Genomic DNA, 16482 nt, shown 5'->3' on the forward strand with positions numbered 1-16482 from the left:
CGATAACAAATACTATCCTGTATAAAGGTGTTGGCACTTTATCTGGAGGTGTAAGACGTCTGGACCAAAGACGATTGTCTTTGGATTTTTTCTAATGCCCAATTGTTGTCACACCAGACAGTGCTTTAGCACTATGGCTCTTTGCTGAGTGTAAGCTAAACCTCATAACAGTAGGCTTTACCAGAGGGCACAAATACTTTACTCTTAAGCCATGACAGTTTATTTTGCACTCTTCTTTGATGTGTATACAGCTGACTTGAAGTGTGAAATGCTCGATACAGAACAATAGCACATTCTATGCAAATAGAAACTGATGAGGTTAGAAACGTAACCAAGGAAAAAAAAAATGAATGTATTAAACTTGTCCAGTGAACACAAGAGCTGCAATCCTGATTCTGCAGTAGTCTGAAAGACAGGAAAGCCAACTACTACTTCAAACTATACCTTAACCTTGAATTCCAATACAAAGTCATAATAGTGGCACTGCACTATTCTGGATCATTCACAAACTTTATAAAGCATTACCATTGTGCAAGTATCCTTGATCAGAATAATTGTAAATACATGTACGGTTCTTTCCCACATTATAATGTATTTTATTATATTTTTTAAAGTGGTTGTTCATCTTTAAAGTAACTTTTAGTATGATGTAGAGCTTGACTTTGCGTTTGGTTTTCATTTTCATATGTGTGTTATTTAGCAGCTCTCTGGTTGCTAGGGTCCACAAATTACCCTAGCAACTATGCACTGATGTGAATGAGACTGGAGTATGAATTGAAGAGGACATGAATAGAAAGATGAATAAAAAGTAGCAGCAACAATACATTTGTAGCTTTACACAGCATATTTTTCAAGGTGGGGTCCATGACCCTCATTTGAAAGCTGGAAAGAGTCAGAAGACAAATAATTTTAAAAACTATAACAAAGAAAACTGAAGGCCAATTGAAAAGTTGCTAAGAATTAGCCACTGTAACATACTAAAAGTTTACTTAATGGTGAACCACTCCTTTAACAATTTATAGACTACCGTCTGCTCTTGTTAAGAGATACTTGGGACATTACATTCTAAATATTATTCAGTAATTGTGACTGAATGTTTGTTTTTCATTTCAGAAAATTAGATTAGTTGGGAAACTCCTCACATCTAATTATTTTAAAGCAGTCTGTCCATAATAACCTCAGCATCATAATACTAAACAGACACCACCGTTTGGTTTACTACACCATCGTCAACATAAGAGAGGACAGGGTGTGCTACCATATTATTAATAGGAGGATTTATAATAGTTTAGTTCTGAGGACACTAAAGAATTGTAATAATCCAAAGCTTACATTTAAAATTCAGCGTAAATCTGTCAATGCTTAACTTCCTCTGGATACCACATCAATAGATTGGGCAAACAGTGGTCAGTGGAGCAACTTGATGGAATGGCCTACCCTGCAAAAAATCTCCGGGGGGGGGGGGATTTCCCTTCCTCCATAGTGAAGGGTTAACTTCAGGAGTATAGTATACAGCAGACCCTGCAATGATCCATTTCCCTCTTGCAGGATCAGCTGTATGCATAGTAGTTATACCACTGGGAGCAATGAATCCAACTGGGGCAAGTTTTGTTTTTTGCTCACCTTTCTTTTTTGCTCTCTTCCTATGTCCAGTATCTCCTTACTCATTTTCTTCCCTTCTTTCAGACATACAAATTTGCTTCCTTTTTTGTTCTGCATTCAATATGCTACACTCTAAATTTCCCTGCTGGTTGCTTTTTGCCCTATTCTTTCACTTTCTCCTTGTCTTTTACATCCACTTCCCCACCTTATTTTGTGCTCAGCTTATAATTAAGGAATATACACAAAACGCATCAGGCTTTTTTTTCCTACAGCAACCACTTATATATTGGGAGAATCAAGTTTTATTAGCAGACAACCTGCCTCTGTGTTTAGAGTATGAGGGGAACCCAGAGTAAAATAAACAATATACACTCCATGCATATTGTTCCCTGCTTTGAATCAAATCAAAAGTTTGTTTTTAGTTAAAAATAATTTCATCCATTTTCTGCTGGTTACATTTATTTCATGGACAAAGCAGTTCCCCCTTAAAGGAAATAAGCTGCCAATAGCCAAGAAAGGCTTTTTTCTCAATTTTAAATTTGTTTAATTTAGAAGAGATTATCTAGCACATGGAAAAAGGTAGAAATGCAAGTAAGTTTTTCGAACATTTTTATTAGACCAAGGGTCAAGGAAAGTTCTTTTGCCTTGTTTAGAAGAAAGTGTTTGGTCTCTTGGTGGTGAAACGTGGCTTGTGCTGGCGACGCAGTACTCTGTGTGGTAGAGGGAACTTGATCTTTGAGTCCTGCAAAATACAACAGGATTACAAATCATTTTGTTTTCACAGTGCTTTCTTCAGATATCACTTAAAATTCTTTATTTTGCCATTTGAATTATTTACATGTAAATGGAAGAAAAAAACATTCCCCACCTAGTTTTTCTTGTGAAAAATCTGAGGGAAGAAAAAAAAAAAAAAGCCCAAAATACTTACGTGGAACTGCTTGATGGCAGGTCTGCGACACTTGCTGGCAGGAATCACCTCTACTTTCATGATCTGAATTGCATGGGCACGAGCACGGTGGCGAGCACCCATATCACGGTCTGGAAGATAGAACATAATATTTAATGCAACAAATATTCTGCCATATTAAGTTGATTTTATAGTTAAAAAGCAATTAGCGACATATTTGAAGACAAATTAAAATAAACCAGTCCTTTTTCACCGGCTATTCTAATCCTGGGCTGATGTTTTCATATAAAAGCAGAAAACAAACAAGGGAAAGTTGTGCTCACCACTAATTTTTAAACCATTAAGCAGGGGTGCAATGAGGCTGTGACCACAAAATACATATAGACAAATATAAGAGTCCTCTGCACTCAACACATTATCAATATATTAAGGACATTGAGACATTTTGTGCATACTGCTACTAAAAAAATATCTTACCCTTTAAACAAAACAGGGATTGTTTGTCCATATATTGCAATATATTTAAGCTGGCCAACTACGTCAAAGTCATCCCATATCTGGCCAGTCCTACGCTCAATTTTCATCTGATATTGCGTCATTATACATTTTACACAGGGACTAACTTAGTCCCTGCCACCGCTTCATTGCACCCCCAATTAATGGTTTAAAAAGTTAGTGGTGAGCACAGCATTCCCTTGTTTGTTATAGTTTATACAGGAGCAGCGGCCAGCTCCATGTTGTAGCCCCCACCCTTTCAAGCAATAGTCAGGTGATCCCACTGGTGCCCAATAAAAGGGGCAAGTTTTAACCTTGAAAGCAGCAAAGCAGTGTAAAATTTCTAATGAAGCAATAGAATTCTTAATGAATCAGATGCAAGTTGAGTGTAGGACTGGCCAGATATGGGATGACTGATGTAGTTGACCATCTTAAATATATTGCAATATATGGACAAATAATCCCTGTTTTGTTTAAAGGGTAGTAGCTGAAGGCACAAAAAGTCTCAATGTGTTTCATATATTGATAAAGGATTGAGTGCAGATGAACTCTTGTATGTGTCTATAAAAACAGAATACAAACGCACAGTCTCTCATACATAGCTCCACAAATCCTGCTAAAGATTTACAATGGCTCACTTTACTAACACACATTTGCAAAAAAATCACGTAGTAAAAAGGAACGATGATAGCATTTAAAAAAAAAAAAAAAGTCAATTGTGAAGACATATGGCAATCTTTTTGGCAACATAATACTAACTAATTACTATATAAAATTATTCAAAGTGAAAAAATTCCCCCCCCCCCCCAGTTCCAAGACAAGGCATTTTTAAACTGCTAAGATCAACACAGGCACAGAGGAAATAGACCAAAAATTCCTGAACTAGATTCAAACTTAGAGAATGCCTATTTTCCTACGGATTTTAAAAGATCAACCTGAGTCATTTAGGGTGAACAGTGTGTCAGTATAAAAATAAAAACTGTGTAAATAGGCTGTGCAAAATAAAAAATGTTTCTAATATAGTTAGGCAAAGATGTAATGTATAAAAGCTGAAGTGACTGGATGTCTGAGGAATAGCCAGAACACTACTTCCTGCTTTGCAGCTCTCTTGGTTTCCAGTGACTTGAGAGGGGGGGGGGGGCACATGGGCCATAAACAGCTTGCTTTTGAATCTGAGCTGAATGCGGAGGATCAATTGCAAACTCAGTGAACAGTTATGTCCCATGTTGCTGACTAACTCAGAGAGCTGAAAAGCAGGAAGTAGTGTTCTGGCTATTATGTTAGACATCCAGTTTCTCTAGCCTTTATACTTTACATTTCTGACTAACTATATTAGAAACATTTTGTGCAGTCTATTTACCCAGTTTTTATTTTTACACTGAACTGTTCCTTTAACCATGTCTGACCTACTGATGTTACACAAAGCTTGATTTCTGCTGTCAGCGAAAACACAGTGTGCAGTATGAATACTCAAGTGTGCATTTTCTGGCTTAAACGCACAAGTGCAAAGTGATATCTAGATACCATTAATAGTTATTCCAAGACAAGGCATTTTTAAACTGCTAAGATCAACACAGGCACAGAGGAAATAGACCAAAAATTCCTGAACTAGATTCAAACTTAGAGAATGCCTATTTTCCTACGGATTTTAAAAGATCAACCTGAGTCATTTAGGGTGAACAGTGTGTCAGTATAAAAATAAAAACTGTGTAAATAGGCTGTGCAAAATAAAAAATGTTTCTAATATAGTTAGGCAAAGATGTAATGTATAAAAGCTGAAGTGACTGGATGTCTGAGGAATAGCCAGAACACTACTTCCTGCTTTGCAGCTCTCTTGGTTTCCAGTGACTTGAGAGGGGGGGGGGGCACATGGGCCATAAACAGCTTGCTTTTGAATCTGAGCTGAATGCGGAGGATCAATTGCAAACTCAGTGAACAGTTATGTCCCATGTTGCTGACTAACTCAGAGAGCTGAAAAGCAGGAAGTAGTGTTCTGGCTATTATGTTAGACATCCAGTTTCTCTAGCCTTTATACTTTACATTTCTGACTAACTATATTAGAAACATTTTGTGCAGTCTATTTACCCAGTTTTTATTTTTACACTGAACTGTTCCTTTAACCATGTCTGACCTACTGATGTTACACAAAGCTTGATTTCTGCTGTCAGCGAAAACACAGTGTGCAGTATGAATACTCAAGTGTGCATTTTCTGGCTTAAACGCACAAGTGCAAAGTGATATCTAGATACCATTAATAGTTATTGCACACACAGGATGGTATTGGTGTATTTTTCGACTGATTGGAGAAAACACATTGTGTGTGATAAGCCTAGAGCAGGGTGACTGTTTAATGTATTTTTACGACAGTATGTTTGAAATAAAGTAATGGGGGCCTGAGATATGCTGGTCCAAACAAGGGGATCTGAATGCCACAGAAATAGCATGGTACATAAAAAAAAAAATCACAAGGCATACACAGAGAGAGAAAAAACAAAAAAAAACAGTGCCCACTGACCAACTGCAGGAAATGTAATTCTTGAGCAACAGTCTTGTGGTCTTGGTTAAATCATTTAAACTTTTTATATAGAAAACATGAAAGCTCAACACTGCTAGGAATGGGTCTTGAAAAAAGTTTTTGCTAAAACCCTGACACCATTTTCTAAGAGTGGAAATTAAAACAGACAAGAAGAAATATGCTACATAGGCACAAAAGAGAAGAGGGGGAAAATTTAGGCAGAAGACAGGAGGCATGGAGTGCGGATAGAAAGATAATGTAGAGTGCAGTGAAATAGGAAAGCAGAAGAAAAACACTGAACTGTGCTTACATAAATATGGAGTTAGTTATACTGTACTTATTTGTAGGCACTGCATTTAAATCTGAGAATATCTGACCCCCTCTCTCTAAAAAGACACTTCCCTAGCAATCAGACTGCAAAATAGTAAGTTAGGTTGAAAAAAAGAGACACACGTCCATCAAGTTCAACCTTTTCACTTTTTTTAACCTGCCTAACTGCCAGTTGACAATTTATCATTATTTTTGCAGAAACCTCTGGCTTAGAAATAAAAATGGTTGCTGATTTCTGCAAGCTGCGAACACCACCTAGTGTTTAAAGCAAGCATAGAGATGTATTCAAGAAATATTATACAGGTCATTAGGCAGGAAAAAAAAAAAGTCTATCAATATGTCACCACTTTAAACTTACAGCACTGGGTCACAGCAGCAGCAGTGGTTAAATCTCTGTATTCCCTGTACATGTTGTGTGTTCCACTACGAGAGTCATAACGTAGCCAGATGCCAAAGTTCTTCACCTTCAGGGGTGTCTTTTCAAATACCTAACAAAAGACAAAAGAGTTAAAAAAAAAAAAATCCAAAAATGAAAAGTTAAAAAAAAAAAAAAAAAAAAAAAAAAAAAAAAAAAAAAGATGTTGGGAGTGTCACAGCCTATATTATTTTATTTTATGAAAATTACAGTTAAAGGGACAAGAAATTAAAAAAACACAAAGGAATGGTTTTGCTAAGAATATGCATACAGTAGAACCCCCAGTTTTCTGCAAATAGGAGTACTGGCACAGGGTCTCAGATAAGAGATTATATCACTGGGGGTGCCTAACATTTGGTACACCCCGTAATTATACCTTTCCTTTAATGTGCAGGATCTGTACTAATATTTACGTCCTTAAATTGCCAGCAAAATATTTTACCACACAATCAATACATAGAAGGCAGGAGAAACAAGCATGCATCCCTCTATTTTACTGGTCACTCTTCTGTGAGACGAGATTCCTAACTATTGAATTTTTAAGATGTAGGACCTTTGATTTCACTTTCACAGGCACATCAGCTCTAGAAAGGCGACAAGGTGCTAATAATATGTGCACACATGACAAGATTGTTACATAGCAAGACAACAATCTTTGGGTTTTGCGTGCAGCTTTATTATTCTTGACTTAATGTATCATTCAGTATCACTCCCAAGATTCACTCAAGTCCACCTGTATATTAAAAACAGTTTCTGAATACTATTCACAAAGGGTTTGCAATATTTTTTTTTTTAAACACCAATTTAAGAAGTTCTGCAAGATAGTTAAGTGTTATTACAATGGGCAAGGATGTCAATAATGAAAGAAATCCCTTCACAACTGATTTGCCAAGAGACTCTCACATTACAAAGATATTTAATAATAAAGGTACAGTGCAACAGTGAGGAACGGCCTTCACATACTATATAGCCTGTGGTTCAGGGCACTTAATCATTTACATCAGGACCTGCCCCAGTGGTGCTTACAAATAGGTCCCTATCACATTCATACAACACTGCACCTATTCTTTCTACAACTGGAATATGTGGGTAATTTATATCATAAAAGTATAATCAAGAGGCTCTAGAATATCTGGCAAGTACATTCAAGCAGCATAATCCAGCAATGTATGAAGTAGTGATGTGCAGGTCTGTAAAACCCAAACTCCCTCTACCCGCCGCCTGCCCAACTTCCAGGTTCCTTTTATAGACCCGCCCATGATGTCACAAAAGCGGCGGGACAAACAGGCGCAAACGTCTACAAAATTGGAAGTCAGAAGCCGGCAGTGTAAGGCGGGCGTGGAGAGCAGGAAGAACAGCTCAACCCGAAACACCAGCAAATGGGGTGCAAGGTCGGCTGAACCCACGGGTATCAGGCCAGCCCGCACATCACTAGTATGAGCTGAATTTCTAAACACAAGAACTAAACTTACCTGTCCACAGTAGACAATTTCACCAGATGCCTTCTTCATCTTCTTAAGCTGAGATACAAAGTACCAAAAGCGGGACTTGGCAACCACATGATTAGGAGCAAAAATTCTCATGCGATACAGAGGTGGAGCAGGAGCTTTGGGAGTAGGCAGGCTCCGCCCGATGACCTTATACTCCCTTAGCTGAAACAAAAAAAATAATTGTTTTAAAAGGTGAACATTGCCTAAACGGAGTAAAAAAAACATTCTACAATATTTTAACGCTTTGGTACATCAGATTCTTTTTGCAACTGCTCGATATGTCTGTAGTACCTTTTATTTCACTTTCAAAAACAGATCAGCTCTAGAAAGGCGACAAGGTACAATTTATTTCTGCACAACAGACAAGATCATCAGAACGTGATAAAATGATCTTTGGGTTTTGTGTGCAAACTCTCCCTGAAATCAGACCATGTTACAAAATGAACTCTATTTTGATGTATTGCACAAAATAGTGTGTACCGGCACTTACTTGGTTTTAAATTTTAAGTTAAGTAAAAAAAAAAATCCACCAGTGTCTATTTAGTTTATCTGAAAAACACCGATTTATGACCTGCAATCATTTTAATATAGTTCACATGTGTTGATAGCTTCCATATGTTCCATCCCCAAAACAAAAATAAGCTAGACGCATGTATAGACAATTTAGGATTTTTTTTTAAATTAACTCATTTGATGGCATAAAAATGGGTATAAACAAAGTATTGTATAAATTCTGCATACAGTGAAAAAGTTCACTTGTTACAAGTTAGTGGAGTAATGTAGTCCTCCCTGCCAGTATCTAGTAACAGTATAGTATTTAGGAATTTAAGCACAGGAGGCGAAGGATGCCTTTTAAAAAGACCAATAGCAATTTGTGCAATAATAGGGAATGATCAATAAACCAACAATATGTGTAAGTGATTGAATCAGAGCGTGTTTATTGAACTAGTGGCTAAGGTGACATGGGCATAGAAATAGGTGGGTTTTGGCAGATTATTTGCCGTCACACGAGCAGTAATTACAAATTAAAGCATCTCTATTATCCGTCCGATTAGCGGAGAAGCACCGTGAGCACAAACCTTCGGAAAAGTGAACAATCTAACGTGTCACTAGAAACTAAATGAGACGTGCTAGTAGTTTCTAAAAGAGCGATAGTTGCCCCTAAGGGCCGCATGGTCTCAATTGAGACGCCATGATGCAGGCCGCAACCGCTTAAAGCACATATTAGACATAATTATACGGCATAGGACTTATACTGCAGGCCCAAGCAAAGCCTCGTGATATCCCTTGACCATCTATGGCCACAGGACTTGTCAAGAGTGGCCCCTAAACCCCATTTTCCCCAGGCCTTCTTACAGTGCCGGACGCCTTCATGCTGCCTCGATCCCTGCCAACTAGCGAAAGGAAGTATCTCTGCGAGCGCACAAATACGTCATCCAGCACCCGGAAGCCGATTGGACAGTCGTGCAACTTTCGTGACTCCTGATTGGAAGCAAAATCTGTCAGTTCTCGACTGTCTGAAATCTGGGGTGTAGCTACGCGGCTTGCCTGTATGAGTTTGTGTAGGTTTTGGGCTGCAAGGGGATGGATTGTGCGCTTTATGCCTAGTTATAAGGCAGCGTTCTAAATACCTTACTAAGGTTTGGGACATGCTACTTAATAATAATAATTAAAATATTTGATTAAATATTATCTAGGCATGGAAAGCCCTCCAAAGATTAATATTCAGTAATGTTCAAGGAACATTCCACTGTCAATCAACGGGTTAATGAACTCATTCGCCTTTAAATTGACATCCCTTACGAGGAAACTTCGGGCGACTTCGGAAAATGAACCGCCGCGTGTGATTAGCGGCGGCGTTTTTTAAATTTAGCCGGCGCATAGTCAGGGAAGGTGTTTGGGGAGAAAAACGAGGCGAGTCGACAGGCAACCAAATCTCCCCAAAAAGCCCTGTGTGGACTTACCCTTAAGGTGGCCATAGACTCAAAGATCCGCTCGTTTGGTCGGGTAAAAATCCAACCTTCCCGATCGATATCGTGGCCAGATATCGATCGGGAAGACCCGTCGGAAGCCCCCATACATGGGCAGGTAAGCTGTCAAATTGGTCCAAACGACCGATATCGGCAGCTTTATCTGCCTGTGTATGGCCACATTTAGCAAGATGCAGAATGGGCTACCCTGAAGAGACAGTTGTAGGAATGAGACTGGAAAGTGAATAGAAGACTTCATTGGTAAGATAGGTAGTCAAAATTGACAATACCAAGAAAATTGTAGCTGCACAGAGCTACCTGGGTCAGTGACCCCATTTTAAAGCTGGAAGGAGGCAGAAGTGAGAACATTCATTGTACTGGCTGGCAAACATCTCACTGCTAGTGCATTGCTGTATGTTTGTCATTTCCTAGGAGAAAAGCTGCAGATTGTTTGACAATACTAGGGTGGAGACAGGAGTAGTGTATAATCAATAGTAAAGGGAATGTTCACAAAATATGGCTATGTTCAGACTGCAGCAGTAAAGTATAGCACCGTTAGAAAGACTTGCCTTTGCAAATTATATATCCAAGGTTGATCTGATCAACTTAATAGGTTTATTGGGAAACTGGGACAGAAATGCATACTTTAGCTGCCAGCAGATTTAAAAATAACTTATGGGGAATATACAATTATTCCTTCAAGACATGTTACGTAAAATAGGAATACAATTTTTAGAGTCAACAGCAATAGACAAATATCTTCTATAGGTTGATTCACAGATATAAGAACCTTCTGGATCAACTGCCCTAAGGGGGATCTTTATCTCTGATTTTCAGTTTCACATGAATAAATCTGATCACAAGAGGATCTGATGCCTTCGAACAGCTGAGAGTGCCCACTGGGCAAGGATCAAATTGGCGGCTCCCCTCATAATGCACAGAGTTTTTAAATATAATTTTTTAAAATAGTCAGACTCGGTGCTTGCTGATGAAATGTAACTTCTGCCTGAAGTCAGGGTAACATATACAAAACAGGGCAGAATTCACCTTATCTATTGCATTAGGTCTATGCATTTTACTGTTAGCAGCTGAAATGTTTCTTGATAGAACTCCCATTCTCCCATTTCTATTTAAAAGAGCTTCTAGATTGTTTAGCCACAATGTCATGGCCCTATCCACTGATGTTCTAGTTACTACAGATTAACACAAGGATCATGCTGCCAGGTAATCTTTCCTAAGAGAATGGTCAACTTTAGCAGGTTCCTCCCAGGACTAGATGTCTTCCACTTTAAAAGGATACATTTTGTTTATTGTTGTCTCGATGTTACAAATGCTTAAATAAAAACCTTTATAACAAGGATACATTAATTTCATCTTCTTGGTTAACATACATTTTTGATCTAGTTGTTTCCATTCCATTTTACTTTCTGTAATAACACTATGAATAGGAAATACATTACTCTTTGTTGCTTTGAAACACCGTATCCTGTTTAGAAGGCACAGTTTCTTCTGTAGTTTACTTAAAGGGGTGGTTCACCTTTGAGATAACTTTTATTATGGCGTAGAGCGTGATATTCTGAGACAATTTGCAATTGGTTTTCATTTTTTATTATGTAAGGTTTTTGAGTTATTTAGCTTTTCAATTTGCATTTTTAGCAATGTGGTTGCTAGGGTGCAAATTCCCCTAGCAACCATGCATTGATTTTAATAAGCGACTGCAATATGAATAGGAGAGGGGCTGAATAGAAAGATGATGAATGCCAAGTAGCAATAACAATAAATTTGTTGCCTTACAGAGCATTTGTTTTTTAGAAGGGGGTCAGCGACGCCCATTTGGAAGCTGCAAAGAAGGAAAATAACTATAAAACTATAAAAAGTAAATAATGAAAACCAATTGAAAAATTGCTTAGAATTGGCCAATCTATAACATACTAAAAATCACCACCCCTTTAACGTCACAATAAAACATTTTACTTTTACTAAGCAGCATTGGACTGGGGTTTCCTGGGCCCAACAGGTCTACGACATTATGTGCCCCCCTGTGACAACAAGGCCCCCAATGCCACCGGTTCCCCCTTGCTACATCAAGGGCCGACTGTGCTGCCACCGCCACCCGCTGTGCCACATGGAGGTTTTTCTTTGCTTCATGGCAACAGCGCCCATGTGAATGCTGCTGTGCAACTCTGCTGCTCTGCATGTGTATGACAGATTTATAAGTCGGATGTTGTTTGAATGAAATAAAGTGTGTGGAGGGGTAGCAGGGATAGAGGCAAGTTCAGCTAGTGGGGTTTATTTCTCCTTTAAATACAATCAGAATGCTATCAGTGCAGTCCAGAAATGCATGTATGAGAAGCATCCCTTCAGGTAACCATAGTTATAATTGATGCAATGTATCTATTGCAGCAGGAAATTTAATATGATTAATAAAAAGTGATAACTGAGAAGCACCTCAATGTGTTTCCTGGTCTATGGGTAAATAACCATTGCCTTATAAAAGCAAAATGATTTTCGACTCATGATTATTGTAGGCACAGCAAAGCGCCACCTAGAGGACACCCAGCAATGCGCAGGCAGGCAGGCGGAACCAATGCAACCACCACCAGGGTATATTCGGGGAAGGAATATGTGACTGCACCAGGAAAGGGCTTTATTTCGGTGGGGAATAGGCTGCAGATGCGAAGTCGTTGAAGATGGCTACAACGGTAAGTATATTCTTAAGTGCTATGGGGAAAAGCTGATCATAAGAGGGAACGGGGAGAATGTTTGTGCGATTGTACTGTGCGTATTTTTTCCGCATCATCTGTAGGGTGGTATATCCGCTTCGCGCTCTCATTGTTACTGTATACCCTTTAGTACCCGGATGTCTTGTATTGCCAGTCGGACAATTGATTTTAAGTGTAATATGCCTCATGATACTTCTTGCACACAATTCAGTCTATGAACTCCCTCGCCTAGGTTCCTGAGCTCATGATTATTTACCTACCCGCCGGTACAGAGTTTGGGGTGGAGATATTGCCTGAATTAACTCACACTATGATTTTTTTTATACACAACCTTTGCAAACTTTACAGTTCTACTCAACCAAAGCTGCACAAACATCTGCTTTATTATTAACGTTTAATCATAACAAATCAAAATATATATATATATATATATATATATATATATATATTTATTTTATCAGGATTTTAGGACAGAAGTCGACTTGGCATGCAGGACAGCAGACGAATTTGTCAACCTTTATTATGAGACCATTGATAAGAGGAGACGGGTAAGTTGAGGCTGCATAGGTTTCCAGAGTAGGTGGGGTGGGGTGCATTAAACCTCCTAAGCAAAGTATAAGAAATAATAGATTTTTTTTTCTGCCATGAGCAGTTACTATTAACTACACCGTCAACATTTTCAGTTACTCTTTTGCTGTATATAGTCAGAAATTATACATTTAAAAGATTAGTTTAGTAGCTATATAATCTTTAATTGTGGCTGGCCACTGTGGATCTTTACAGTTCTACCCTTCCCTGTCTGTAATTATATATGTGTGATCAGAAAAGTACTTACATGCTACATTTCTTAACATGTAAATAGTTCTCAGTGTTTGATATACCTACATATCTATATACAATGTCCTTTATGGAAAGCACCGTTTGACTAAATAGCTTGACATTGCAGGTATATACTGATTAACCAAAGGCCTACAGCACTCATTATAGGCCTTTTGCTTTCTGAAATTCTGCATTGAAATACCTAAAAGTGCCCCCCGATGCTCACAGTGGTAGTCATGACTGAATATCACAACTGTTGATTTCATGTGAACTTTGCCAGGAAACACTTTTTTTTTTTAGAACGCTACCCATTTAAAAAAAAAAAAAAAAGCATTACAGGAAGTGAGAGGGAGTTTGTCCAAAATCAGAATCTGTATGGGATATGGTAGACAATCTAAAGCTGAAGTCACAATATCTTCTTCTTTCTGCAGCAACTGACCAAGCTGTACATGGACAGCGCTACGTTGGTTTGGAATGGCAATCCAGTCTCAGGCCAAGACTCCCTTATCGAGTTTTTTGAAATGTTGCCATCCAGCGAGTTTCAAGTCAATATGTTTGACTGCCAGCCTGTCCACGGTAATGTTCTGCAACATAAACCTAAAGAAATGTTGCTTTTATTATTTGGTGGCTATAAACATGGTGAGCTGTTTAATGGGCCCCATTCTGTTTTGTCCTTTTCTCCCACATTTTGTTCCCCTACTGACAAATTTACTTATGGGATGTATTCAAAAATCTACGTGATACTGAATGTCCAGAAGAGCAGTATGTAACAAGATTAAAGACTACTCGCATCGTTTAGGGATGTTCATGTCCATTCTAATAAATGGGCAAACGGGGCATTTTCCTGGGGCCAACAATCAGACTTTTCATCCTCTACAATGCAGAATATGAAACCTGTGAATTAACATTATTTAACCCCTATAATAACCTTTATAAAAGCTCCTTCGGCAGAACCATGCCTTACATTCATGTAATATTGTGGTAAATTCTAATTGCATTTTTAATAGGGTGTACATTGTTGATTGTAAATGTGTCACTCTCTGACATCACGGGATATAAAGACCTAATTGACTGCATATTGAAAACTAGTATGTATTTTAAAAATGTATATTTCACCAATAAATTTGTGATAATCTGTATAAGCTAACATGCATGTGCCTAATCAGTGTTGTATTTTTCCTTTTACATCAAAGAACAAGCTACCCAGGGGCAGAAAACAGTTCTGGTTGTTGCCCATGGAACTGTAAAATTCGAAGGAAATAAGAATCATTATTTCAATCAGAACTTTCTCCTGAGTCTTCATGCGACACCAACCAACAGTGTGTGGAAGATAGCCAGTGATTGTTTCCGCTTCCAGGACTGGGCAAGCTGAGATGACCAAACTAGCTTTCATGTTTTAGACTCAACTGACTTTAACTTTAAAAATGTAAATGAAGACTTTTTTTTTGTAGTGTGAACAGGTTTCTCTTATTTTAATTATGGAAGTTTTCATATTTGTTACTTCATATTACATTTGTGGGTTTTTTTAAACACACATCGGGAAAGAAGATACAATTTATATTTTGTCCCTACTAGCTGAATAAATATTTGCTTACTTCCTGTATGGATAATTATATACAGTATTTAAGTTTGTGGGGTGTTCCTCTAAAGCCTTACTGCTTAACTATTACCAGGATTTAACAAACCAAGGCCAAATATTAAGTGGATTGCACTACATTGAAGCAAGTGAAAATCCATATATTAATCAGCAATGAGGGAAACAAAATGTATATTTGGGGAAGGCAAGTAAAATAAATTCTGTAAAATGATTTGTGTATTTATTTTGTTACATTCAACAAACTATGGGTCTCTTAGGTTCTTTTTACAGGGTTGGTGTTGAAAATTACTACTACACCCTTGTTACTGAAAGTCTGGGTCTGTCTATTTCTGCTACACTGATGCATTGTTTAGGTATGTTTTGCAAGAAGCAAGAGCCATCATTTGAATAGGGAATATATATTATGTAGACCTCAACAACTATTAAGGCTACCTGGAGCTTTCCATGTCCAAAATTCAGCTTCATGCCTGCCGCAAGCCCATTAGTGCTTTTGGGAACTGGAATCTGAGCCTTTGTGTGGTGAATTGATCAGATACAATGGATGTACTATTCACATAAATACTACAGCCTGTGGGATTTTTGACATGCCCCCTAACCCTACACAAAGGCTGTATGTTTGGTGCGTGCTGGATAAGCATAGTGGTGCTCAGGCAGATGACAGGAGATGTTAAGTGTAGTGAATTGAGCTGTTGCAGAAGGGATACAGTGCATATGAGGGCCACAGTCCAGCACCAATAGGTACTGGAGGATTGGGTTACATAAGGAATAGATATTAAAACATGGGTTGTGATTGATAATGGGCCTAGACCAGGGGTGTCCAAACTTTTGGCTTCGCTGGGCCACATTGGAAGAAAAAAAAACTTCTGGGGCCACATTCGAAATACACACAAACACTAGCTTTTGATTTATTTTATTGTAAAAGAAAAGAGGGTATTGTAAACCTAGTGAGATTTTTGCCATTGTGTTTGAGAAACGAATGTATCAATATCTGGTTGAATGGGAGTAGTTGCAATTCTCAGTGAATGCTCAAGGTGCTCATCCGATAATTTGGTTCTAATTTTACTTAGTGTGTTCATTCTTGAAAAAAGTTGCTCACAAATGTAGGCGCTGCATATATCCCTATCATAGCGGGTGAGACCGCTGAAGAATGCTTATCTGCCTTTGTAAGTAACTGAACGCTCACTTGTTAACTGCCTTTTCTGCTCTAGGAAGCCACACACCGCACACCCCATGTAAAATTTAAACCACACATGCACACAAATAGCGACTGCATACATACGCTCTCTGTGCATGACATCACAACATGACGTTTCCTGGATTGGTGGATGTTCAAGCTGGGCCGCATTCATATCCATCCTGGGCCACTATTTGGACACCCCTGGCCTAGATAGTATTTGGTACAGAAAAACTGCTGCACGTTGTCAACAAATGTTGGCCCTAGAATGTAAAGAGCTTTTATAGTATTGGGTTCACCCAAATACCATGCAATATGTCTTAAGCCAATATGAGGCCTGTTGTATTTAGTGCACCAAACCCATCCTGTATTTTGTTAATTAGAGCTCTGCAACTAAATAAGCCTGTATAGTTTCTGGGTGCACCTAAACAATGTGCAACATGTT

General features: G+C 38.3%; 2 protein-coding genes and 2 non-coding genes across 4 annotated transcripts; 1 reads left to right on the top strand and 3 right to left on the bottom strand.

The window, feature by feature from the left end:
• Window positions 1-2194: 2194 nt before the first annotated feature.
• rpl18a.L (ribosomal protein L18a L homeolog) lies at window positions 2195-9263 on the bottom strand. The gene is made up of 5 exons (XM_018252413.2): window positions 9111-9263; window positions 7737-7916; window positions 6208-6337; window positions 2531-2640; window positions 2195-2344 (listed from the first exon to the last, which is right to left on the bottom strand). Exons 1-5 carry the CDS (start codon window positions 9126-9128, stop codon window positions 2252-2254), a joined length of 531 nt encoding a protein of 176 aa, XP_018107902.1. The 5' UTR covers window positions 9129-9263; the 3' UTR covers window positions 2195-2251.
• On the bottom strand, window positions 6807-6937 carry LOC121401699. Its single transcript, XR_005966441.1, has one exon. It is a non-coding gene; the product is annotated as a small nucleolar RNA SNORA68 (small nucleolar RNA).
• LOC121401698 lies at window positions 8035-8165 on the bottom strand. The gene has a single exon (XR_005966440.1). It is a non-coding gene; the product is annotated as a small nucleolar RNA SNORA68 (small nucleolar RNA).
• Window positions 9264-12383: 3120 nt separating the features above from the next.
• Window positions 12384-15074, top strand: nxt2.L (nuclear transport factor 2-like export factor 2 L homeolog). The gene is given in 4 exon segments (NM_001086517.1): window positions 12384-12426; window positions 12909-12995; window positions 13698-13842; window positions 14460-15074. Coding segments are annotated over 4 exon segments (423 nt in total). The 5' UTR covers window positions 12384-12414; the 3' UTR covers window positions 14639-15074.
• Window positions 15075-16482: the final 1408 nt, after the last annotated feature.

Source organism: Xenopus laevis, chromosome 3L (assembly GCF_017654675.1).
Source record: "Xenopus laevis strain J_2021 chromosome 3L, Xenopus_laevis_v10.1, whole genome shotgun sequence".
Taxonomy (NCBI): domain Eukaryota; kingdom Metazoa; phylum Chordata; class Amphibia; order Anura; family Pipidae; genus Xenopus; species Xenopus laevis.